Source organism: Cetorhinus maximus, chromosome 13 (assembly GCF_964194155.1).
Source record: "Cetorhinus maximus chromosome 13, sCetMax3.hap1.1, whole genome shotgun sequence".
NCBI classification, from domain to species: domain Eukaryota; kingdom Metazoa; phylum Chordata; class Chondrichthyes; order Lamniformes; family Cetorhinidae; genus Cetorhinus; species Cetorhinus maximus.
The window spans coordinates 25,872,903-25,898,127 of NC_135891.1; the positions used below are offsets into that span (position 1 = coordinate 25,872,903).

Sequence of the window (25,225 nt, forward strand, 5' to 3'; positions counted from 1 at the left end):
AATACAGAAAATCATTCAGGAAGGAGGCATTAGGAGAGATGACCAAGAGCAATGAGTATTAAGAAGGATCTAAGAGGAAGAAGCAGATGGATAAGTTTATGGAAGATAACTCCAAAGCATAGAACTTAGGCAGCTGAAAGCACAGCTGCCAATGATGCTACGAAGGGAGGGATGAATGGACCCATCGGCCAGAGTTAGAGGAACAGAGAATTTTGAAGGGAATTATGGAGCTGGAATAAATTACACAGATTGGGAGAGGCAAACTAAGGAAGGGATTTAAACAAAAAAGATCAGAATTTTAAATTAGTGAGTTGGGAGCCAATGTAGGTCAGCAAGAACATGGGTGATGAATGAGTGGGACTTGGTGTAGGAAAGGATACTTACAGCAGAGATTTAGATGAGCTGAAAATTACTGAGTGAAGAATAGGAAAAGTCAAAACTGCAAAGATAAGCATTTCAGCAGAATATGGATTGGGGCAGATATGAAGGCAGGGATGTTAGAAATGGAAGTAGCCCGTCCTTGTAATTGTGAGAACAGGCATTGAAGTTCAGCTCAGTATAATTGTATGCTGAGGTTAAACAATTTAACTCAACTCAAGACGAGGGCGGGATTTCAAATCAATGACAAGGCTATAGAAGGGCTAAAGGTGATGGCGTTGGATCTTCCCAATTGTTATCTGGGTGAAATTACAGCTCATCGAAGACTGGCTAGCTTACAAGCAGTCTGACAATAAGGAGGCTGTGGAAGGGTTTAAGAGAAGTAATGCTTAGTTGAGAAACAAGTGAAAAGAAAATACAAAATTGCACTTGATTGCCATTTTCCAGTTTAACCAAAAATCAATTCATTTAATAAAAAACAATTTTCAATTAAGTTTCCGCAAGGGTATTTATGAAACTCTGTTCATTATTGCAACAAAATAAATACTGAACTCATTCTCATGCATCCAGTAGCAGAAATCACGGTTACTCTATGATGACAATATGCTAAAAAATGACCATACAACTGAAGAGCAAGCAATTTATAATCCACAACTTACCTTGTCGACCCCCATTCTCTTAAAGGCTGCTTGCAAAAGCTTGAAATTGTGGATATATTCATGTTCCAGTTTGGCTTGAAATTTCACTTTCTTCAGTCCAACACAACCAGGGAAAAGCATGTCCATAAACTGACAATATGCTGTACCTTTAAAATATAAATTTATTTTACAATTTAGGTTGCATTACATCCCTTGGGTGTCACAGTGTTAAATTATCTATTATGTAAAGGAAAGATAATTTCTTTCCCCAATATTACTGTAGGATACTTCAAAGCAGGCTTTTTGAGGACTGTGTGTGTGTGTGTGTCTGGTTTAATTAAACTGCAGAGTGTCAGGCTGCAAGGTTTGAATCATCAAAAGGGGATTAGGTGTAAAACAGGCATTTAAAATGGAGATGGGTAAACTAGGATGAAGTCTCAGCGGGTATGGTGTGAATGGAATTTGCATTTTTAGATAAGTTGAGAAGTTGTTTGATTTTCAAAGGGACATGATAAGAAGTTTACAGATGTAAACATCTTAAGTTTATTTTTCCTGAAAGTGCTGGCCAGATTGACAACATGAAAGATTTTTATATTCTGGGAAAAGTAATTTCCAAAGCAAGGGTGAAACAATGGGATTTAGAGATCAAAAAGGAGAAAATATATTTAGAAAGAAAGATGGAAAGCTGTATGAGATCTTGAAAGGTGCATTGTGTGAAACAGACTTGTGGAAAAAGCTTCTAGCCACCCGGGAGAAGTTTGCTGCTCCAGTAACCAAGGTTGTTAAAAGCCTTTGGAGTTCCGTTGTCGAGTGAGGGGGAAAGAAAAGCTGTAAGAAATACCTCCCTTATAGCAACAGTGGGTGCTTGCGGTAATATGGCTGGAAGCTTTATAGATTAAGAATCTATTTGGACTGTTGCCTGAAAGGGGTGCGTAATTGGGAGTCTAGTTAAGTAGAAATCTTGAGAGAGCTGTTATAAAAATAAATGTAACTGTGGTTTTGTGTTTAAGTTTTCTTTTCTTTTGTTAATAAATGTTTTAATTTAATCAGTAAAATCTCAAAAGGTGGTAGTGGATTCAGTATTTCTGACTTCCGTGCACAACCCTTCTTGTAATAGATACGAATTATAAAATCGTTGTGATAGCGTGGCCAAGTTTCCCTTTAGGATTTGGTCAGACTGACAAATACCACCTGCCATATTGTAACAGTTATCATACTTCTTTGAAAAGCATTTAACTTCCAGATTCGATTATCATTTGGTCATCCACAGGGGCAATGGAAAAAGGGAAATAAGTTGCCTGAAACCACTAGCTTGTAGGAATTTTCATCCATTAACTAACATTTTAATTGGGTAAACACCATGGTTCAACTGTATCATGTTCTGAAATACACAGGTAATTCTTTATTCGGAGGAGCTAGAGAATGAGTAACCCCAAAATGAGGTGACTTCCACCCCCTTCTCCCTTCTTCAACAATTAAAGACTCCAATTAAATATGGAAGTTTTATGAAAAATAACAGGGGGGCTCGGGGGAGGGATGGCATGCAGAGAGCAGACCCCCCCCCCCCGCCCCCCCCCCAGTAACAACGAACAGTGTCGGCATGGAGCTGGGATGCTCCACGTCGACCCACCCCGCAGCCATAATGCGCTGCAGGGCGGTCAATGAGGGCCAAGTGAGACTTCCGCCCAGCTTCTGGAACTGCTGGCCAATCCAATTGGCTGGCATCCCTGTCAGCGCCAGGAAGGAGTCAGTGACAGCTGCCTGGACTGCAGGAGAAGACTCCAAGGTTCCAAGGTCTTAAACTGCCAGAGCAAGTAAGTCTGGGGTCTTGTGCCTGGAGGGTTTGGGTAGTTCAGGGAAGGGGTTGGGTTGGGTCCGGGGGGGGGGGGGGGGGGGGAGAGAAGAGGTAGGTTTCAGGGAGGGAACGGGTAGGAAGGAAGATGGGGGCTCATCCTAAAGGGGGCTTATCCATGATCAGCAAAGGGTGGCCCCTGAAGAGTGAGGCCCCCTTCCTACCCACCCTTTAACAGGCAAGTTTAAAAGAAGGAGCAAAAAAATAAAAAACGGGCTGCCTGCTCCCGCTCAGCAGCCCACGCCAAACATTTTATGGCATGGGCAAGGTATTATCAGGGTCAACTGTGTTGGTAACACGCCTAATTAATCCTTGATAATTCATTTAAATATGGTCAGAGGGCTGCCGATTTCAGCACCTGCCTGCTCCCTTGCATTATGGGGGTGAGGTCAGGAAGGTGGTGTGGTGAACGCCAGCCATATTTTACTGCCCCACTGCAGGGAATCACGTTCCCTGGGGACATTTCAAATTCTGCCCCAAATGGCTCTCAAGTTTGGATACTCTATAGTTACTACGGAACAATAAAGTCAGTGTTAATCAGATTTTTCTTCTTGTTTTTCCTTTCCTCTGCAGATTTTGTTGGCATAAAAGCAGGGCTAAAATTCAGTAGAAAATTTCTGAACCTTTAAAAACCTGGGCAAATTCAGTGGAATAAAAAAGGAAAACTTAGTTTTTATTTTGGACATAAATTCCAGAAAGCAAGCAAAGGGCTTAAAAAAGGCAAACTAAATGATAACTGCAAAAATATAAATAGTTGTGGGTTAATGGGGTGGGGCATGGGGTTGGGAGAAAAGGGGAGTGGGGACAAGGAGACAAGTTTCAACCTAGGAATCCGATTACCAACAGCTCCAATCTGCAGGGCCGGTGAGTTCAGATCTCCTGGATCATACTCTGCAGATCCTACACTGCTGCTTTCCTATTAGTACCAGATTTCAGAATCTGCCTTAGATGTTTCCAGACACTGAGGTTCTCCTAAACAAAAACAGAATTACCTGGAAAAACTCAGCAGGTCTGGCAGCATCGGCGGAGAAGAAAAGAGTCGACGTTTCGAGTCCTCACGACCCTTCAACAGAACTGAGTATAGTCAGGAGAGGGGTGAAATATAAGCTGGTTTAAGATGGGGGGGCGGGGGGGGAAGAGAGAAGTTGAGGGTGGGGCAGTTGTAGGGACAAGCAAGCAGTGATAGGAGCAGATAATCAAAAGATGTCACAGCCAAAAGGATCAAAGAGGTGTTGAAGGTGGTGATATTATCTTAGAAAATGTGCTAATTAAGAATGGATGGCAGGACACTCAAGGTACAGCTCTAGTGGGGGTGGGGTGGAAAGACTGACAAGGTATTAGTTGTAGATTTTAAAATAATGGAAATAGGTGGGAAAAGAAAAATCTATATAAATTATTGAAAAAAACAAACAAAAGGGAGGGGGAAGAAACGGGGTGGGGATGGGGGAGGGAGTTTAAGATCTTAAGTTGTGGAATTCAATATTCAGCCCGGAAGGCTGTAAAGTGCCTAGTCGGAAGATGAGGTGCTGTTCCTCCAGTTTGCGTTGGGCTTCACTGGAACAATGCAGCAAGCCAAGGACAGACATGTGGGCAAGAGAGCAGGGTGGAGTGTTAAAATGGCAAGCGACAGGTTCTCCTCTCCAGTATCAATGCACATTAATAGGGTTTGGCAGCATAGTGGAGGAGTGAAGACAGAAACAAGTACCTGCCGATATTTCTGGATCCAGGGATCTACTCCCCGATTCCAGAATCCAACCCAATGTTCCCAAATCTAACATGATTCCCACCCCCCCCACCTACAGTTTCAACACACTGCGAAAAATGAAGTCTCCACTACAGATACTGACCCATCCAGATACTTCCCCAGTTCGAAGATGTTTGGGTGTCTTTCTTCCCTCTGCCCCCAGAGTGTTGCCAGAGCCTGACATCTGCCCTGATGTGATAGATCTTAAGGTCTTCTCCAGTGTATACATACTTTTCAACTCCATCCAGTCCAATGTAACATTTCTATGTTCTAAGGAAAATAAGTTTCTTGCAGAAAGATCATGTATGCAAATCCTTTAAGAAATGATTTCTCAGACCTCCTTTCTGATTGGGTGCATTATATCCCCATAACATTTGGAGATCGTATCTTTTTGTTAATATTGGAAATTTTCTGGCTGATCAATGTGGCCTATAGTGCTTGGCAAAGCAATTGTCCTTGGTTAGGATATGGTTCTAGAAATCCTTGTGCTGTCTCAGCCAGGTCATTTCCCATACTGTGCATTCTGGGCACTTGTTGGTTTTCCAGGGTGTCATTGATAATGCAATCAAGTTTCATTAAACCCAAAATACATGCATGGGCAAGTCCTGTTGCTCACACCCTTCTATGGCACAAAACTACAGGTTGGGTTTGAGGTTTCTTTGGCAGGGGAGACGCTGATCATGGTTTAGCTCTTTGCCTACTGCCAGTCAGGTTTAATTGCATGGTTGAGAAATATACAACTTCAAAACGTTTCACGGAAAATAAGGTCCCTTGGCCAAACTTGAACTTGTTATTCTCAGCTGCTGTCCATTGCTTTGTGCATAAAAATGGTACCATTTTACATAGCATCAGGGCTCTTCTTGCACCAAGTTGTTCAGCAGGTTATATCTAGCGCTTAGAAAGTGCTGTGCGCTGCACATAGTAAAAGGCCTACAAAGATAACAAGAAATCACAGAAATAGAACATTCGGCCCATCGAGCCAGCTCCACCATTCAATAAGATCTTTGTTGATCTGATTATGGTCTTAACCCCACTTTCCTGCCCGCTCTCCATAAACTTTGTCGATCAAAAATCTATCTAACTTAGCTTTGAATATATTCAGTGTCCCAGCCTCCACTGCTCTCTGGAGAAGAGAATTCCAAAGAATAACGACTCTCACATAAAAATTCTTCCTCCTCTCCATCTTAAATGGGAGACCCCTTATTCTTAAACTGTGCCCCCTTGTTCTAGATTCCCGCATGAGGGGAAACATCCTCCCAGCATTTACCCTGTCAAGCCCACTCAGAATCTTATATTTCAATAAGATCACTTCTCATTCTTCTAAATTCCAATGAGGTATAGGCCCAACCTGCTCAACCTTTCCTCATAAGTCAACCCCTTCATCCCAAGAATCAGCCTAGTGAACCTTCTCTGAAACCCTTCCAACACAAGTATATCCCTCCTTAAGGAGGCCAGAACTGTACACTGTACTCCAGGTGCAGTCTTACCAGTGCCCTGTACAGTTGTGGCAAGACTTCCCGACTTTTATACTCCATCCCCCTTGCAATAAAGGCAAATATTCAATTTTCTTTCCTAATTACTTGCTGTACCTGCATGCTTTTTGTGATTTATGTAAGACGACACCCAGATCCCTTTATATTGTAGCATTCTGCAGTGCTCTCCATTTAAATATAAATCTGCTTTTCTACTCTTCCTGAAGTGGACAACCTCACATTTTCTCATATTATGCTCGGCCATATTTTTGCCGACATACTTAACCCATCCATATCCCTTTTCAGACTTATGTATTCTCCTCAGAACTTGCTTTCCTATCTATCTTTCCATCAACAACAAACGTAGTGGATTGGGTCTGGTTTGTCATGCTGGGGATGAAGGCGATCTCCAACTGAACCAATCTGTTGTCATTTTGATGTGCTGTGGGCTTTAACTACAGCTACAATGCATCTATTTGCTTTGTGTTGCAAGTTGTTTTAGAAGTAATTGTATTCTGGTTTCACATAGAATCCATCTACGGGGCTGTTGGGTGCGGGTGGGGTGGAGGAAAGACAAGGTGGTGACGCCTTGCATCTTTTTATGTAGGAACAAGCTGGTACACTCAGGGTGTCGAGCCGTGAGCATTGAGATCCAAACTTACCTTATTGGCAAGCAGGGGCCAGGAACTACAACTTACAGCTTGCATCAGTAGTTTTGGTGCATGTATGGACCTGAAGCAGGCGTCACTTGCACAATCCAGCATTTTGTAGTTCTTTGGGATGAGGACACAGTCCGGCACAAAAAATGTCCTGATTATGAGACCCAGAAACAGGGCACCATAATTGAGAAGACTCCTAGATGGGAGGGTGGGGCATGGAGAGGTCCCAGTTAAGGAGAAAGAGAGAGCAGAGCAAGAGGCTCCAAAAAGAAAAAAGGGTTGCGGCCGGCAGACTTTAAGTAATGAGGGCTCAGGAGAAGCCCTGGCAATCAAAGGCAAGCAGTAGGTTGGTGATTCTGTTGCAGGCCATTGTGCCAAAGGTATACCTTTGCAGTAGTAGTATTCTACTCAGCACAGCTGAAGAGCTGCAGGTGTGCTTGTGAATTAGTGCTGGAGTGCAGACTCGGGAATCTAGGGGAACGGAATCTTGGGAGATGAGATTGAAACCTGCAAGATGGGCTGTCATTGAGGCCATCCGAGTTGGAGCGACTTTTAGAGAGAATTCCAAGGTGGGATCTTCAAAGCTGAAGATTGGAATCCCTCGTGAGAGCGAGCGTCAGAGCGCGAGAGAGAAAGAGAGAGAGATCGATCAAACAATACTTGTTGAGTCAGTGTTTACTGACATCTGGGTGAATTACTGAGAAATGCAACTGACCTTTCTGACCTTGTATAGTAAAGTTTGTCTTGGTTTGTTCTAAACTCGTGGAACCTTGTGGCTTTATTCTCCTCGCAAGTGTCTTGAATCTCACACTTTGCCTACTTTAAACAAAAAGCTACTGGTCCCTAGATGGACCGTACCAAGAACTTGGGAGTCTCGTCCAGGGTCATAACAAGAGTCACTATCTTTCAGGACTTTAGGCATGGCAGAGTATAACATCCTATATTCTATGACTTTGCTTTACAGGGTAGTTTGGTGCTATTGAGAGCTTGAATAAATTGAAATCCAGTGGCCATTCATGTGTGATAGCCCTGAGACTTTTGCCCAAGCCATAAATGATTTCTTTCATCTGGAAGTCAAGGTTACATACCATAAACACTTTGCAGTACTTGGGATCCAAACTTATGAGGGCAAGTTCTTTGTGGGCTCTGTCCAGGGTTATCCAGTTAGTTCTTGAGTTCTAGTTAAACTCATTTGGTGCCTTGGATGAATAAACTATTTTTGTTTTAATGCTCCACATACTCAAAGATGATGGAATGACTCGCTTAGCCCCTTTTTTTTAAGCCAAGCCTCCTACTCCAAGTCGTTTGGACTTGTTCTGTGAGGCTACTGTACCCTGCAATCATGCTGACTTAATTGGCATTCTACTGAGAGGGTTTAGCTAATCGGGTTTAGGCATGAACCTCACACATTCCTTGAGGTGATGTATTGGGGGCATTAAGTGTTGTCCAATCGTACTGAATAGAACCACATAGCTGGGGTGGTAGTGCCTGGGTTTTGTCCCGGGTCTAGGAGGTAGAGATTCATTCCTTGGAAGTCAAGGATGGACATCTGGTATCAGGAACTAGCACATAACTTTTGCAGGAATTGCAAGGCCCAATGTCTGTCTACCCTTTTGCATTTGATGGGACATCAACTCATCGGGCTTTGCAGATTTCTTGGTACGTGGTAGCCCTTGATTATTTTACTTTCCCTTTCTAGCTGCAAGTAGGAGGAGGATTGTAAGGCAGTTTATGAGGGAGTGCAATTCTGGTGATAGATGGGCCAATTGGTGATTCTTCCTGCTTATGGGTTGAACCAAATGCACACTAAATCTTTCAAGTCTTCTGGGGCATCACATGCTAATACTGCAGTTTGGAAAATTAAATTATTTCTAATTTACTGCTCTGGTCCAGCAAATGACAGTCTGAGCAACTACTTTTTGGGCTTGAGCGTGAGTTCAAAGTTCTTGTCCTGTACGGGTGCAAAATTTCAACACAATCTAGGCTGACATTTCTAGCAAATCACCACTCTTTTCATAGTGCCCTGGAGCACCATCTTTCAGATGAGGCATTAAACCAATACCTGCCTGTTTATGCAGATATGAAAAAAATCCCCATGTTAGTTTTTCAAAGACCAAGGAGCTATTCTGGTACTCTAGCGAAAATTTATTCCTCAAACATAACTTGCTTTGAATGTTCAGTTACTAATAAAGCATTTTACTAATTATTTATTGACCTAATCTTAACCAGATATTTTGTCAGATCACCTATTGATACAACCCTGCATTGCATTATTGTAATAAAAGTAGATATTGGTAGTGAGTCAGCTCTGGCATGCAACGAGCATGGGATTCACTTATAGAAATAGTATCGACAGAAAATCTTCAGCTTGTGACAAGGGTAACAGTGACCAAATGGGGCCAAAAAGGTCTTGGGTTGCAGCAAGCAGTTTTATTCTGAAGTGGATTCCACCACAGAGCGGAAGAGGGTGAAGGTCATGTGGTATACTTCTATTGAAGCTATAGCAGTTTGTCTTGTGTAATATTACTGGATTTCATATTTAAACATCTATTAGGGTGTGTTGCCTGGAAAGTGGTTGCTTGTGGGTTTGACCAAGTAGAGCGACTTTTTAAAGAATGTTTTGTAAGACTAACCTTAATTGTGTAACTGTAATCTTGTGAGACGTTTTCTTGATTTTATTAATAAAACTTTTACTTTTAATTTTTAAAATCCAGAAGTGTTACTGGACCTCTTACTGCTGAGATTTGTACATTGTCTTCTTGGTTTCAGAATACAAAAAAAAAGGTTACAGTCCATAAGCCAAGTTTCCCTCTGGGATTTGCTTTGCGCAGCAATTAACACCGACTGTGGTCATAATTGTAGGACTTAGGTAGTTGATGTTAATAAGCTGCAGTGGAGTACCACCAACTTTATATTAATTGCTAGCACCCAATAACCTACCATCCAAAGTGATCATACACTTTTTAAAATCTTCCTCCTACTTCCCAAAGTCAACATCTATCTATACTACCCGTACCTTCCATCAACAAGGGCAAAAAATTCATGGAGTAGGTGGTTAAGATGGACAGGCAAGCGTCAGAGATACTCCTGGGAGGAAAGCACCCACATACACACAAAAGAGATTTCAAACTGAGAAACAGAGCTATAAGGGCAGGTATTTGGGCAAATTGCTACCTACCAATGAAAGATGAATTATGGTAATAGACTCCTTCCCTCCTTCCATGTCAAAATCTCTATAATTGGTGGGACTTGAACTTCTAAAATGCAAGTTTTTATTTTCATCCAACTTTTTCTGTGCCGCCACACCCCAATACCTCCTACCCACTGATTCCATTCTGCAGTATTAGTCTATGGAAGCCAGTGCTGCAAACGGATATTTGGTATATATGAGCTTTAACAGAATGCAGGCAGTTATTTGCTCGAGGGTGACAGAACTCTTCTGAACAGGTTGTTCAAGTGAGCTTAGAAGCAGAAATTCTGGAAAACTTTTAATCTCCTCCAGTCAGTCATAGCAATCTAATCACCACCACCATGATCAACAGAGGTCAGAGATTAAATCTGGAACCTTCCCCCTCTTTACGGCTGCAATTCACTTGATAAATTCCATAAGGTGTGCAACGTTGAAATCCATGGCTGCCAGTCTTCCAGATGTACTGCTTTAATTTTAACTTCTCTGTCAAAGATGAAAGGTTAAATCTTTGGGTTTAACATTAGCTATCCAATAAAATTGAGAAATTGGATCTTCTGACTTTCCACTTGACTTCTCTCCTGAAGGTATCAATCACACTAGTGCTTTCAAAAAGGTCATTCTTTCCCTCCTCAACCCAGGCCAACCAAAGACAATTGCAACACTCCATGCTACTGCATTCAGTGAAGTGGCCAATTCAACACAAAGTAAAGTTAAATTAGAGACTTTCACGCTCACACAGTTGAGCTGCTCACTGACCAGACACGCCATAAATGAAGTGTTGTGTTTCCCCTTTCAATACAAAGCATAACACAAAGTTATGCAGAGGGGAAGATGAAGTAGAAAGATATATAATGGTCTTTAAATGTTCAGCTGAAATTTGCTCATTAAAATTCTGTAAGTAATGGCTCACTGGAAGCACTCTTGCCTCAGAGTCAAAGGTTTGTGGGTTCAATCCCACCTAGAGACTAGAGCACACAATCACAGCTAACAGTCCAGTTCAATACCAAAGCAGTGCTGCACCAGAGATGCAGTCTGTCAGATGATCCATGCTTTACAGGTGGTTGTAAAAATCCCATGCTACTGTCATGACAAACAGTAAGGGAATTCACCCCAATGTCCTGGCCAAAATGGAACAAACATTATTAAAAAAGGATTATCTAGCCATTATCACATTGATGTGCACATGTTGGATGCTGGGTTTCATGTATTACAACACTGACTACACTCAAACATACTTAATTGACTGGAAAGTGCTTTGGGATGTTGAAGTCATGAAAGGCACTATATAAATGGAAGTCTCTTTTTTTTTCTTTTCATATCCTATAACTCAGGAGAGAAATATGCACTTTGGGGCCAGAATGGCACAGGAGCTCCACATGGAATTAAAGGCATCTTAAATTTCTACACTACAGAAAATCTGGAATTTCGTAAGGAATAAAGGGTGAGAATGGGAAATAAGCATAAAGGTAAGAAAGAGGAAAATGAAAACAGAAGAGAAAATGAATTAAAAAGAAAATGATCTTGCATTAACATAGCACCTTTCAAGATCTCTGGACATCCCAAAAGAGATTCACATTCATGTGAATATTTTTAAGAATGCAGTCATTGTTGTGATGTAGAGAAAAGCAACAGCCAATTTGCACACATCCAAATACAGCAATTAAATAAATGGGCCAAATCAACCATTTTAGGTGTTGGGTGAGGGATGCAAGTTGGCCAGAACACTGGAAGAACGTCCATGATCCACTTGAATAGTAGCGTACATCTTTTAAGGTTACCCGAGGGGCAGACCAGGGTTCAATGCAATATCTCATCTGAAAGACAGCACAGCACTTCCTCAGAACTGCATTGAAATTAATTATGTGCTTAAGTCTCTGGAGTAGGGCTTGAACTCATGATCTACTGACTCAGATCAGAGTCCCATCACTGAGCCAAGGCTGGCATGATGTTCTGGGATTGGGGTGGAGGTGCAGGGGAGGGCAGGAAAATTTTAAAAAGCAAGGAATTTATTTTGAGGTGAGAGTCAAAAACAGAAAGAGGTCAATATAATTGCAGAGGACAAGTATTTTTTTGGTGGATGCTTTCCATTTACCCATATCCCAAATTTGGATCCTTTTATAACCTTTCATGAATATGTGTATATCCTTTCGCGGCACCACTCCAATACAATCATATTATAGTTACCTGAACACAGTTGTTCAATCTTCGTGTAGCTCAATTGAAGAGAATCGTTAATCCATGCCAGCATCTCATGCCGACTTAGATTGTCACTGGTCACAGATGTAGAATAAACGTTCACTGCCATTTTCTTTTAATCCTGGAAAAGCAATTGAAGTTTTAAACTATGCACAGGAAAACTATGACAAAAAACATTATTCAGCCGCACAAAAAGTGCAATGCACATCAATATTGAGGGCTAAGGAGACAAGAGCTGCCCTGCTGTACAACTCTAAAAATTTGAACACTACACATTAATACATCATTTAGGCTTATCATTTGAAATGACAAAAGATGTTTGCCCCTTAAAGTGGAAACATGGAACATAAACAAAAAGCTCTTGCAACTTCCACCTTGTAGCCTATGATTCTAATTTGAAGTGTCTTTAGATTACAAGATTCTCTGATGATGGTTGATGGATTCTCTTGTTGCTTCAATGGATGGGAGTGTTTAGCAAAAAAAAGTTAACAGTCTAGGTTGATATCATCTCATGTGTGATGTTAGGCCAAGTCTCAATTTGCATAATTGACTGCAAATACTGCATATGAAATCAGTGTTGGAGGGACAAATGCAGGCATTGGCTTTGTACCACGCTTGCTTGTCCTGAAGGCACATGATTGTTTTCCACAAAGGTCAAAATCATGATGACTGAGACTACTCCGTTTGGATCTGTCCAAGGTCATTTTTTGCCCATGTATTGGGATCCAGCTTCCAAGCTCTTAGGTTGGCTTTCAGGTTGCCTTTATATCTAAGTTTGGGACATACTTTAGTGTGGGTTCCCTGTTCAGCTGACTGTAGGGTACTGCGGTTACTTTGATAAAAATCTGGTATGAAAGTTGCAACAGTTAGGAGGACTAATGAAAAAGTTTAGCTTTCTTTTATACTTTAGTTCAAGTGAAAGAGAAGGGTACAAATCTAATTTTCAGCATTAGCAAAGTCATGTGAACATTAACAGAACATTTTATTACGATCGTATGCCTGGATATCCTGGTTTAGTGACACTAAACTGCAATGTTACCTGATGTGCTGACTGTTTTTAATTCCAAATTTTAAATGTGATTTGTATCAGAGGAACAGATTGAAAGGCTTTTAGCTATATTCATAGAACCATACAACACAAAAGATGGTCATTCTTTGAAAGAGATAACCAGTTCGTCTCACTCCTTTCCTCTTCCCCCATAGCCCTGCAAATGTATATATCCAATTTTTGTTTGAATGTTGCTATTGAATCTGCTTCCACCACCCTCAGGAAGTACATACCAGATTATCATAACTTGCTTTGTGAAAAAAGTCATCTCCCTCTGATTCTTTCGCAAACTACCTTAAATCTGTGTCCATCATAATTTTGAACACCCATTAGGAACACAGGACTGTTCAGGGGTAAATCTTTCAGCTCCTCGAGCCTGTTCCACCATTCAGTGAGATCATGGCTGATCTGTATCTAACTCCATCTACCCACCTTGGCTCCATATCTATTGATACCATTGGCTAACAAAATTCTATCAATCTCAGATATAAAATTGTCAATTAAGCATGCATCTACAGCTTTGTGCGTGACCCCCTTTGTATGACATGTTTCCTAACTCCTCTCCTGAATGGCCTGACTCTGGTTTTAAGGTTGTATCTCCTTGACCAAAACACCTCCACACCAGAAAATATTTTTCTCCATCTGTTGTATCATTTCTTTCAAGATTCTAAAGCCATAGATAAAAAAAAAATCAGCTCTTTGCCTATGTTGCTGAAAATTCAAGTCACATTTATAAACTCTCCTCATAATCTAACCCATAGGTTACTAGGAACATTGTGATGAAATGCACAATGATCCTGCCAAGGCCAATGGCCTTTTTAAGGGTGTGGTGCCCAGTACACCAGGAGTGATCTAAACAGAGCTTTGCATAGCTGCAACAAAACTTATCTTTATATTCTAGCTCTATAATGGATAACATTCCACTAACCTTATTGATTGATTACCTTTTGCACTGAATCACATTTTAGCAACCTATTTATATGGATCCCTAAACCCATCTGGACTTCTAGTTCCTAGCTTTTCACCATTTCTATATTCAAGATCTTTTTGGTCCAAAATGTTTGACCTGCATTGAAATCTATCCTCTACTGCCATACCTACTGACTTAATCTATCAATGTCCCTTGGTAATTTTATGCTCCGCTCACCAATTCTTCTTCATCAACAAACAAATATATGGCTCTCTCCTTAATCTCTGCTCCAAGAACAAACCCAATTTCTTTAGTCTCTTTACATAACCAGAGTCCCTCATCCCTGGTATCATTCTAGTAAATCTGCCCTCCATGCTCTGCAAGGCCTTGCCATCCTTTCTCAAGTGTGGTGCCCAGAATTAGACACAATACTCCAGCCTAAACAGTGATTTATAAATATAGTATAACTTTCTTGTTTTTGTACTTTATGCTTCAATTTATAAAACCCAGAATCCCATATGTTTTTGTAACAGCTTTATTTAGGCTATTTAGTGCATCTTCAGGGAGTTTTGGATTTGATGTTGGGAATCCCAACTACGATGCATTAAAATGGGTGAAGATCTACCAGAACAATTCATAGCACAATGCTGTCACAACATAACAGATGGAGGAGGGAAGGCCACATGATTGCCTGTGTACACAAAGAAAAGATGATGAAAAAGTCAGTCAATCATCAGTCTTGAGTAGGCAATGTATGAGGGACCATGTGCCTAACAGAAATGTACTATAAGCCCAGAAGATTTAAGAATGAAAGCTTCACAACGCAGTTAGCCTCCATTTCTTCAATAGACCCAACAGCATGCATTTACACAGACCTCTCACAAAAAGTAAAATGCCCTAAAGAAACTTCAGCGGAGCATCACCAGACAAAATTTGACACCGAGCCACAAAGATATTGGGACAGGTGAGTAGAAATTTGGCCAAAGAAGCATCTTAAAGGAGGAAAGAAAAGTAGAGAGATGGAGAGGTTTAGGGATGGAATTCCAAAGTTTTGGGCCTAGGCAGCTAAAGGCATGACCGCCAAAGATGGAGCAAAGGAAGTGGAAGGTACACAAGAGGTCAGAATTGGAGGAGCGTAGAGATCTGAGGGTAATAAAGGCATTTGCTAAAGAATCCTCACTGGGGGAAGCACACATTGTACACAGGGACACATTCTCCATTTCTAAATAGAACACTAAGATAGATGTTCTACAAATAATTTCACTGTATTGATAACAGACATGAAAATACAACTTTTCTAACAGGGGAATTCTGAATACTATTTGCAAAGGAAAAGTATGAGAGATGTTTCAATCATTAGTTAGACAAACCTTTTAGTCTGAAACAATTTCAAAGCTAGCTGTCCCAACTAAGTGTTGACAATCTAAAGTGCGCTTAAATTTATGAATTACTTGCAAAATGCTTTAAGTTTCAAAAGTGCATGCTCTGTAGAATATAAATGATCTCGTTCTCAAAAGTGTGCACCTCAGAAAAGCAGAATCCATGCTATTTTTGAGGGATAAAATGCTGCACAAATTAAGGAAAACCTCTTGACGGGGGAAACTTTAGGTAAAATCACCAACTCTGGAACTCATGTCAGAGGTTGATTTCCACATTGGAGACCAGAGTTCATAAGAATGCAACTGTAAAGTTGAATTATTTAAATCTGACAAAGTCACTGAAGAGTGATAATTAGAATTATTCTAGAAGATGGCATCCAGGTTTTTTGACTTTGCTGGTTACTTAAGTATGTGTCAAGAAGCCTCAGCAATTACATAAAGTAATTTGTATACAATTCAGAATTGTTACCAACTGACCTTGAATTCTAGTCAGGATTTAAAAACAAATGAAACAACTGTATTAAGAACAGACCTCTCCAGATCACTATGCTCACAGAATATAAACTGAATAATCCAGTAAATAAAAATGTAGACAGACAATACTTAGCAGGCAACATTTGTGGAGAGAGAAAAACAGTTAATGTTTTAGGTCAATAATCTTTCAGAAGCCCTGATATTAAACAAGTTTGGGAGTGGGGATGTGGTGGCAGTACTGGTGCACGCAAATCCCAAAGCAGGAGGTACACCAGGAAACAATGGAGATGTGGAGGTTCAGCACATTTAACAACCAAGCTTCATTTCCATAATTTTCACAGGACTCCTGCACTCCAAAGCAAGCTGCATCAGGTTCCACGACCTGGCCTATGGGCAGAGGCAGGAATTAGGGCAGCGGAAGCTATCCACCAGGAATCGTGAGAACAATCATCAACATCAGAGTGAGTGGTTTGAAGGGCAGGGAGGGGTTATTATAATCTTGGCCCATGAGGAAACCTAAGTTTTTAAAAATAAACTTATGTGCCTGCACCTCCTCTGGTCAATAATGCATATTCCGATAGCAAGGGATGGTAGAGAGCTTCTCTGACAGGCTAAATCTAAGGTATCAGAATAAAATTGCTGTTAGGTCCCCGTAATATCGGGACTCAACTGGCACATTTAAAAGCAGGACTACAATGCTTTCCTCCAGGTGAATTCTGTCCAAAAGCAGGTTACTATTGAGGCCCGACAGGAAGGGAGCAGGATCGGGGCCCTTCGCTGAGGTTAAAAGTTAAAAATTAAAAATCAGGGAGCAGTGTGTGAATGATAATTCTGCTAAGGTCTTCAACAGGGATAGTGATCTCAAAAGGCCTAACAAGGGACAAAAGTTAAAGCCGAGTACAAACAATACAAGGACATCCTAGAGAAAGTGCCTTACAAACTTCTGCATTGCAGACCACCTCTCTTGGGAAAACATTGCAGCTAGCCAGCCCACGTGTAGGCAAGCATTGAAATGTGGTTCAGTATATTTCAAAGACCACCTACTCCAAACTCTCAGCATCCACAATGCCCAGAGGAAGACCAGAGATGGTGCAGCTGCAGAAATTCCCCCAAGCACCAATTACAATATGAACTGTCAGTTCCTGGACATCCATGCCAATCCCTCATCAGGCTCAGCAGAAGAGGACCCACAGAAGACGACCAAATCATTTTTAGCTTGGGCACACACTATCAACGAGGAGTCTACCATGATAGGCTTTTGACATCCGAGATCTAGCACCAAAGAATGACTCCATGTCAATACAACATATACATCAGTCCTGAAAGGTTTTGTCATTTTGAATATAAGGTATGTAGATGAGGAATGGGCCAATTGCAGGTCTCAATCTCAAAATTGAGATTTGCCATCATACTTCTATGTATCTTTGTTGTGTTTCAGTAGAACAATATTGTTGAGTTGCAATTTTGTGGCTCCTGATGGCTGCCATTGTAAATGGACCTCCCTCACATAGGTTAGCTACAGAATTGTATAACGTTCTGAGAGACAAATAAGAACTGCATACATAAGAGCTAAAAGTTTACTTTTTTAAAAACATTGTTTTGTGGGATGTGGGTGCCAATGGCAACAGCAACATTTGTTGCCCATCCCTAATTGCCCTCAAGAAGGTGGCAGTGAACCACTTTCTTGAACCACTGCAGTCCATGCAGTGTGAGTGCACCCACAGTGCTGTTAGGGAGGGAGTTCCAGGATTCTGACCTAGTGACAATAAAGGGACTGTCATATTATCCAAGTCAGGATGGTATGTGGCTTGGAGAGGAAATTGCAGGCAGTGGTGCTCCCGTGCACCTGTTGCCCTCTTCCTGTAAATGATAAAGGTTGTGGGTTTGGAAGGTGCACACTGTTGCTATGGCAAGCCAATCAAATGGGCTTTGTCCTGGATGGTGCCAAATTTCAATCATTTTTGGAGCTGTACTCATCCAGGCAAGCAAGGAGGCACTGCATACTTCTGACTTGCAAGTTAGTCACCACAGAATACTCAGCCTTTGGCCTGCTCTCCTAGCCACAGTATTTATGTAGCTGCTCCAGTTAAGCTTCTGGTCAATGGTGACCCCCAGGGTCTTGATGGTAGGGAAGCTAGCGTTGATAAGTTACTATTGTTAGACATCAACATTATGTATATTTGTGCATTGGAAGGAACCACATATTATTTAATTCAAGTTATACAGGAAATACTTTTTTAAAAATCCAGCAACTGTTGCTATAGTATTACATATTAATCACAGTTCTTCCCAAACGTGCACACAGCTGTCCTGACCCTGATTAGTATTGAAATTAAAGCCTATTCAACTGAATAGGCTTTTAAACTATGGAATTCAAACTATTTGAACAGATGCAATGAATTGACATCCAGCTCTGGATCATTGATCATAACACGAAAAATGAAAATTTAGGGTAACATTCACATTTATTTTCTAGAGGGCTAGCTGCAGATACTGAGTACACAAAATTGGCTTATCACATAATTTGACCATCACAAAGTGATAGATGCAACTTACATTGCTGCATGTAGTGTATCATTAGACAACAACTCGTCATGCATTCCTCCAACATGAGTGAATTCAGCACTAATGAAAGACGATCTATAATGCACAAGGAAAAAGGGAATGTTGGGAGGAGGAAGTAAAGAGAAATGCACATCCTGTGCAAACTACTTTCCCACACTCAATAGAATAATTTAGAACAAAGTTCATCTATTAAAGCCATCTATAAGATGACTATAATTCATAAATCACCACTCTGACCAAAGTGTTATTCTGTACTTTGAAATTAGTTCTGACCACTTAGTTGTTAACAGTTGTCAGATAAACACTTTTTTGTGGTAGTCAATTACTTCTATAAATACTATGCCCCTGTAATAGACAATTATTTTGTACTGCTGCAAGTGTGCAGGGGACAAAAAGGTGGACAAGTCATATAGAAAACTCTCACTCCAATAACAGAAAGCCAGACAAGACACCAATCAAGGGCAACCTGATAAACTTGGTCTAAAGGGTATTAAGAGGAGAAATTGTTTTTGAAACATGGGAACAGGAGTGGGTCATTCGGCCTGTTCTACCATTTAAATTAGATTGCTAATCTGTACCTCAACTCACATCCTTTGATAACTTCTTCTAATAGAAACTGTTGGTCTCAGTGTGAAAAAATTCAATTTAGTCAGCATCCAGTGTTTTGGCAGAGAGTGTTTCATGTTTTCACAATCCTTCGGTTGAAAAAGTGGTTCCCAATTCCTTGCAAATGGCCTGGCTCTGATTTTAAGATTTTGGCCCCTTCTGGATTCTCCCAGGGGTAATAACTTTTCTGCAGCTACACTAATCAAATTCTTTTGAAATACATCACCCATTAACCTTCTAACCTCAAGGGAATACGACAACCAAGTTTATGCAACCTCTTATTTTGGTAAATTTGCACTGTACACCAAGTTCAATATATCCTTCCTGAGATGCAGTGATCAGGAGTGAATGCAATCCCTAGATGGGTTCTCACCAAAGTTCATATAACTGAAGCATACATTTCTACCTCAACAGTTAAGATAAAAGCCAACATGTTATCAACTTATTTTTCTTTGTATCTGCAGGCTAGTTTTTAGTGATTTGTGCATCTAGACACCGAAATCCCTTTGCTCCACAGTTTCTGATCACTCGCTATTTGGAAAATACTCCAATCTATTTTTCCTGGCTCCCTACATACTTCCCTACATTGTCCCCAGAGTTTTGCCCACTCATTTAATCTGTCTTTGTCCCTTTGTAACTTGTTTCCATCCACACAGCTTACTGATCCCTTTAAAATCCTGATTTGTTTCTCTTGCTTCCCCCTCTCTCTCAAACCCAATAACAAATTCAATCATATTATGACCTCTATTTGCAAATGTTTCTTTAGTTAGATTAACCAATTTTGGTTTGTCATTTGTCATTAAATCTATTCTGGGCTTATTCCTCAACAGTTCGGTGAACAAACAAAACTGTTTCAGAAAATTGTCCAAAATGTATTTCAGAAATTAACTACCTTCACTCCTTGAGCTAGCCTGCTTCGCCACGTTTGTGAAAATTAAAATCTCCCAACATAACCATGTTGTTTCTGCCTTCATCAATGACCATAAGGTCAGAAGTGGGGATGTTTGCTGATGATTGCACAACATTCAGTAGCATCTGCGACTCCTCAGCTACTGAAGGAGTCTGTGCCCATATCCAGCAAGGCCTGTACAACATTCAGGCTTGGGCTGATGTTGTGATACGGCAGGTGGTATCTGTCAGGCTGATCAAACCCACAAGGAAAACTTGGCCACACTATCACAACTGTTTTGCAATTTGTATTTATTATGAGAAGGCTTGTCCACTGAAGTCAGAAGTAATGAGTCCACCTTTAGAGATTTTAAAGATTAAATTAAAACATTTATTAACAAATGAAGAAAAAAAACTTACACATACAAGATTACAGTTATAACAGCTTCCAAAATTTCTACTTAACCAGGTTCACAACTCCACACTCCCTTTCAGGCAACAGTCCAAATAGATTCCAAATTTATAAAGTCATCCAGCAATTTTACCACAAGCACCCACTGGACAATGGACTTTCAAAAGCTTTTAATGCAACTTTGGTTACTAGGACAGCAAATTCCTTCAGGGTGGCTAGAGGCTTTTTCCAAGTCTGTTTCACACAGTCACCTCCTCCTTTAAGTATATTTTATCTCTTTTGATTTGTAAATCCCATTACTTCCACTTGTCTTTAGAAGTTACTTTTCTCAGAATATAAAAGATTTTCATGTCACCATTGTGGCCAGCACTTTTGGGGGGGAAAAAAAAAAATCAACAAAAACAAAAATATTTTCATGTCTGTTTGAAAAATCAAACACCTTTCCCACTTATCTAAAAATGCAAAGTTCATTCATGCTGTATCTGTTGACCTCACCCTAGCTTTACTCATCTCCATTTCAAATGCCTCCTTTTCACCTCATTTCTTTGAAAATTTAAATCTTGCAGTTTAATCATCGCTAGTTTAACTAACACACACACACAAACAAGGGCACTACCATTGCTGAATCCTCCACGAACCCCATAATGGAGGTTACCATTGACCAAAAACCGAACGTGGCTAGCCACATAAATACTGTGGCTACGATAGCAGCTCAGAGACTGTAGTGATTATCACAGGATTTTAACAGCACAGAAGTAGGCCATTCGGCCCATTGTGTCTGCACTGGCTCTCCAAATGAGCATTATGACCAAGTGCCATTGCCTTGCCTTTTCCCCATACCCCTGCACATTGTTTCTATTCAAATTATGGTCTAATGCCCTCTTGAATGCCTCAATTGAACCTGCTTCCACCACACTTCGTGGCAGTGCATTCCAGAACCAAACCACTCGTTGTGTGAAAAGGTTTTTTCTTACGTCACATTTGCTTCTTTTATAAATCACTAAATCTGTGGCCTCTCATTCTTGATCCTTTCACGAGCGGGAACAGCTTCTCCCTATCTACTCTGTCCAGCCCCCTCATGATTTTGAACATCTCTATCAAACCTCCTCTTGGCCGCCTTCTCTCCAAGGAGGACAGTCCCAACCTATCTTCATAACTGAAGTTTCTCATTCCTGGAATCATTCTTGTAAACCTCTTCTGCCCTCTCTCCAATAACTCATCTCCTGACTCATCAAAGGCTGTCCAACATTCACAAGGTTCAAGTCAGGGGTGTTATGGAATGTTCTCCACTTGCCTGGATGAGCGGAGCTCCAACAGGACAAAGCAGCCCATCCACCACCTTAAACGTTCATTGCCTCCACCACTGACGCACAATGGCAGCAATGTGTACCATCCATAAGATGCACTGCAGCAACTCACCAAGGCTCCTTCAACAGCACCTTCCAAACCCGCGACCTCTACCACCTAGAAGGACAAGGGCAGAAGATACATGGGAACACCACCATCTGCAAGTTCCCCTCCAAGCCACACACCATCCTGACTTAGAACTATACCAACGTTTTTTCACTGTCATTCTGTCAAAATCCTGGAACTCCCTCCCTCACATATGTGGGTGTACCTACACCACATAGGTTGCAGTGGTTCAAGAATGCAGCTCACCAGCTCTCGAGGGCAATTAGGAATACGCAACAAACGCTGGCTAGGCAGTGATGCCCATATCCCATGAAAGAATAAAAAAGCCTGTCTTCCTGATTTCCATACTAATACAATTTCCCCCCCTATTGGTGTTCAGTATGATCAATATTGCTACTCTTTTCCCAATTTACCTTTCTGAATTTCCTATAGCCTGGAATATTTATTCCCATTTACACTCAGTCTGTAGCCAGGTCACGATAATGGCCTGTATTACTGCAGCATATCGCTTAAGATGAATTTGTGCTTCAAATTTATTTGCATCAATAACTATCTCCTTCCTACATATGACTCAAAGGTGTATTTCACTCACTTTCTGATCTATAATTTTTGATTCCTCTTGCTCTACACATATCTATAAATGTAACATGAATGTAAATCACCACATTAGAGGACTTAGGGAGCTTACACAACAATCAACGGTGGCAATGAGGTTAGTTCAAAAGGCACATGAAAGAATACAAAGGCACATGAAAGAATGCACTGCAGAGCACTAAAACTGCTACAAAAGGACAATGTGTACAGTTAAGCACCTGTGCAGCACTCAACTGTTACTGAAAATCAGGTGAATTAGAAACAAGTTCAGTGCTAGTTTTAACAATACTTAAGACTGCAGTTATGGTCTTTAGTAGCAATTGAACAAATTTAAAACAAGAATCATTCTGACATGTTCAAGGACTCTCTCAACCAAATGGCAATTATGAACCGCCAAAGTTGTGTACAAGACCCAGCACATGCACGATGGGCCAAATGGCCTGTTATGACCACCTACAAAGGCTTTTTAAAATAAATTGTAGACCCCTACTATCTGATTACATCCATTTATTCCAAAGCAGCCCGAAATGCTCAATTCACAGAGCATGATTATACTAAGGCCTTTCAGACTGGAATGCCTAAGAATTTAATGCTGGCCTTCCATAACTGGAGAGAAATATTTCTTCCAAATGCCTGCAATTATTTTGTAATCCCGTTAAAATTTAAATAAATTTATAGATCGGGACAGAAGGGCCAAACTGAAGACTCATCACACATTGCATAACCTAGCATTTTCACATGTTACAGGCTACAGGATCGGTACGGTTTTCTTGATCTTACAGGAAAAGCTCACGTCATACAACTAACTTCAGAGCTTACAAATCACTCGGGAAAGATTCCCAACTTTAATACAGTTAGCACAGTGAAAAAATAAGAAAAATGGGTATGTATAATTAAATGAGCACATGAGCATTCGAAATAGGAGAAGTAGGCCATTCTGCACATCGGGCTTGCTCCACTATTCAATAAGATCATGGCTGATCTGTTTGTATTTCTAATTCCACGTCCCATCTATCCCTGATAACCTTTGATTCTATTGTCTAACAAGGATCTATCTACCTCTGTGTTAAAAACAATGACTCCACCTCCACTGCCTTCTGAGGCAGAGTTCCGAAATCACACAACCCTTAGGAAATATTTCTCCTCATCTTTGTCCTAAAAGGGTGACCCCTAATTTTAAAACAGTGCTCCCTAGTTCTGGGCTCACCTGCAAGATGAAACATCATTTCCACATCCACCATACAGGATCTTATATACTTCAATCAGTCACTGCTCACTCTTCTAAACTCCAGTGGAAACAAGCCCAGCCTGTCGAATCTATCCTCATAAGACAACCCACTCATTCCAGGTATCGATCTAGTAAACCTCCTCTGAACCGCCTCTAATGCATTTTTATCCTTCGTTAAATAAGGATACCAAAATTGCACAAAGTATTCAAGATATGGTCTCACTAATGCCCTGTAAGCATAGGTGAAGCATAACATCCTTACTTTCATGTTCAATTCCTCCCGTAATAAAGGAGAGAATTCCATTAGTCTTGCTAATTACTCGTTGTACCTACATACTAACCTTTTGTGACTCATGCACTTGAACATCTGGATCCCTCGGCACCTCGGAATTCTGTAGTCGTTCTCCATTTAAGTAATACTCTTTTTTATTCTTCCTGCCAAAGTGAACAACTTCACATTTTCCCACAAATATACTCCATCTGCCAGATTTCTGCTGACTCACTCAACCTCTATCTTGTATATCTATATCCATCTGCAACCTCATGCCCTCTTCATAACCTATTTTCCTAACTTTGTGTCATCTGCAAATTTAGCCACCATGCCTTCGTTCCTCTCATCTAAGTCATTGATATAAATTGTAAAAAGTTGAGGCCCTAGCACAGACTCCTGCAGGACTCCACTCGTTACGTCCTTCCAATCAGAAAACGACGCATTTTTTCTGTTTTCTGCCAGCCAGCCAAGCATCCACAGTAGTTTTTTGTTTTTATCTCCTATCCATGCTAATTTGTTACCCCCTACACTATTAGCTTTTATTTTCGGCAATAACCTTATCAAAAGGCTTCTGGAAATCCAAGCACAGTATGTCTACAGGCTCCCCTTTATCCACAGCACAAGATACCCCTTCAAAGAACTCCAATAAATTGGTTAAACATTATGTCCCTTTCACAAAATTATGCTGACTCTTCCCAATTACCTTGAGTTTTTCTAAGTGCCCAGCTATAACCTCCTTAATGATCGATTCTAACACCTTCCCCATGACACACGTCAGGCTAACTGGCCTACAGTTGCCTGTTTTCTGCTTCTTTCCCTTCTTGAAGAGGGGTTATAGTTGCTACTTTCAGGTCTGATGGAACCTAGGGAGTTTTGGAAAATTAACACCACGCGTCTACGAGCTCATTAGCCACCTCTTTTAAGACCCTAGGATGAAGTCCATCAGGACCTGGAGACTTGCCAGGCTGCAGCTCCAACTGTTTGCTTAGTAAGGCTTCCTTAGTGATTACAATTTCATTTAGCTCTCCTCTCCCTTCCACCTCTTGATTTACATTTATTACTGGAATTTTTTTTTTTGTATCCTCTGTAGTGAAGACAGAAGCAAAATATTTGTTCATTTCATCCATGATTTCCTTATTATCTATTAATTCCCCATTCTCACTCGGTAGAGAACTACTCTACTTACTCCTTTCCTTTTTAAAATACCTGAAGATGCTTTTGCTATCCATTATCACATTTCAAGCTAGCTTCCTCTCTCCCTAATTTCTTTCTCCTGATTAACCTTTTAGTTATTCTCTGCCATTCTTT

The 25,225-nt window shown here is 40.7% G+C and overlaps 1 protein-coding gene across 8 annotated transcripts in view; it reads right to left on the reverse strand.

Moving 5' to 3' along the window:
• Window positions 1–25,225, reverse strand: part of LOC144688496 (microtubule-associated protein RP/EB family member 1-like) — a 62,060-nt gene that overhangs the window by 22,380 nt on the left and 14,455 nt on the right. For 5 of the 8 annotated variants that reach the window (XM_078555137.1, XM_078555131.1, XM_078555139.1 and 2 more), the window contains exons 2-3: window positions 12,118–12,250; window positions 1,038–1,183 (exon numbers count right to left, since the gene is read on the reverse strand). In XM_078555137.1, coding sequence (XP_078411263.1) covers window positions 1,038–1,183; window positions 12,118–12,238 — 267 coding nt within the window. In that variant the 5' untranslated portion in view covers window positions 12,239–12,250. Of the gene's footprint in view, window positions 1–1,037; window positions 1,184–12,117; window positions 12,251–18,496; window positions 18,581–25,225 lie in introns of all 8 variants that reach the window. The other 3 variants (XM_078555132.1, XM_078555133.1, XM_078555138.1) reach the window with 1 other exon arrangement.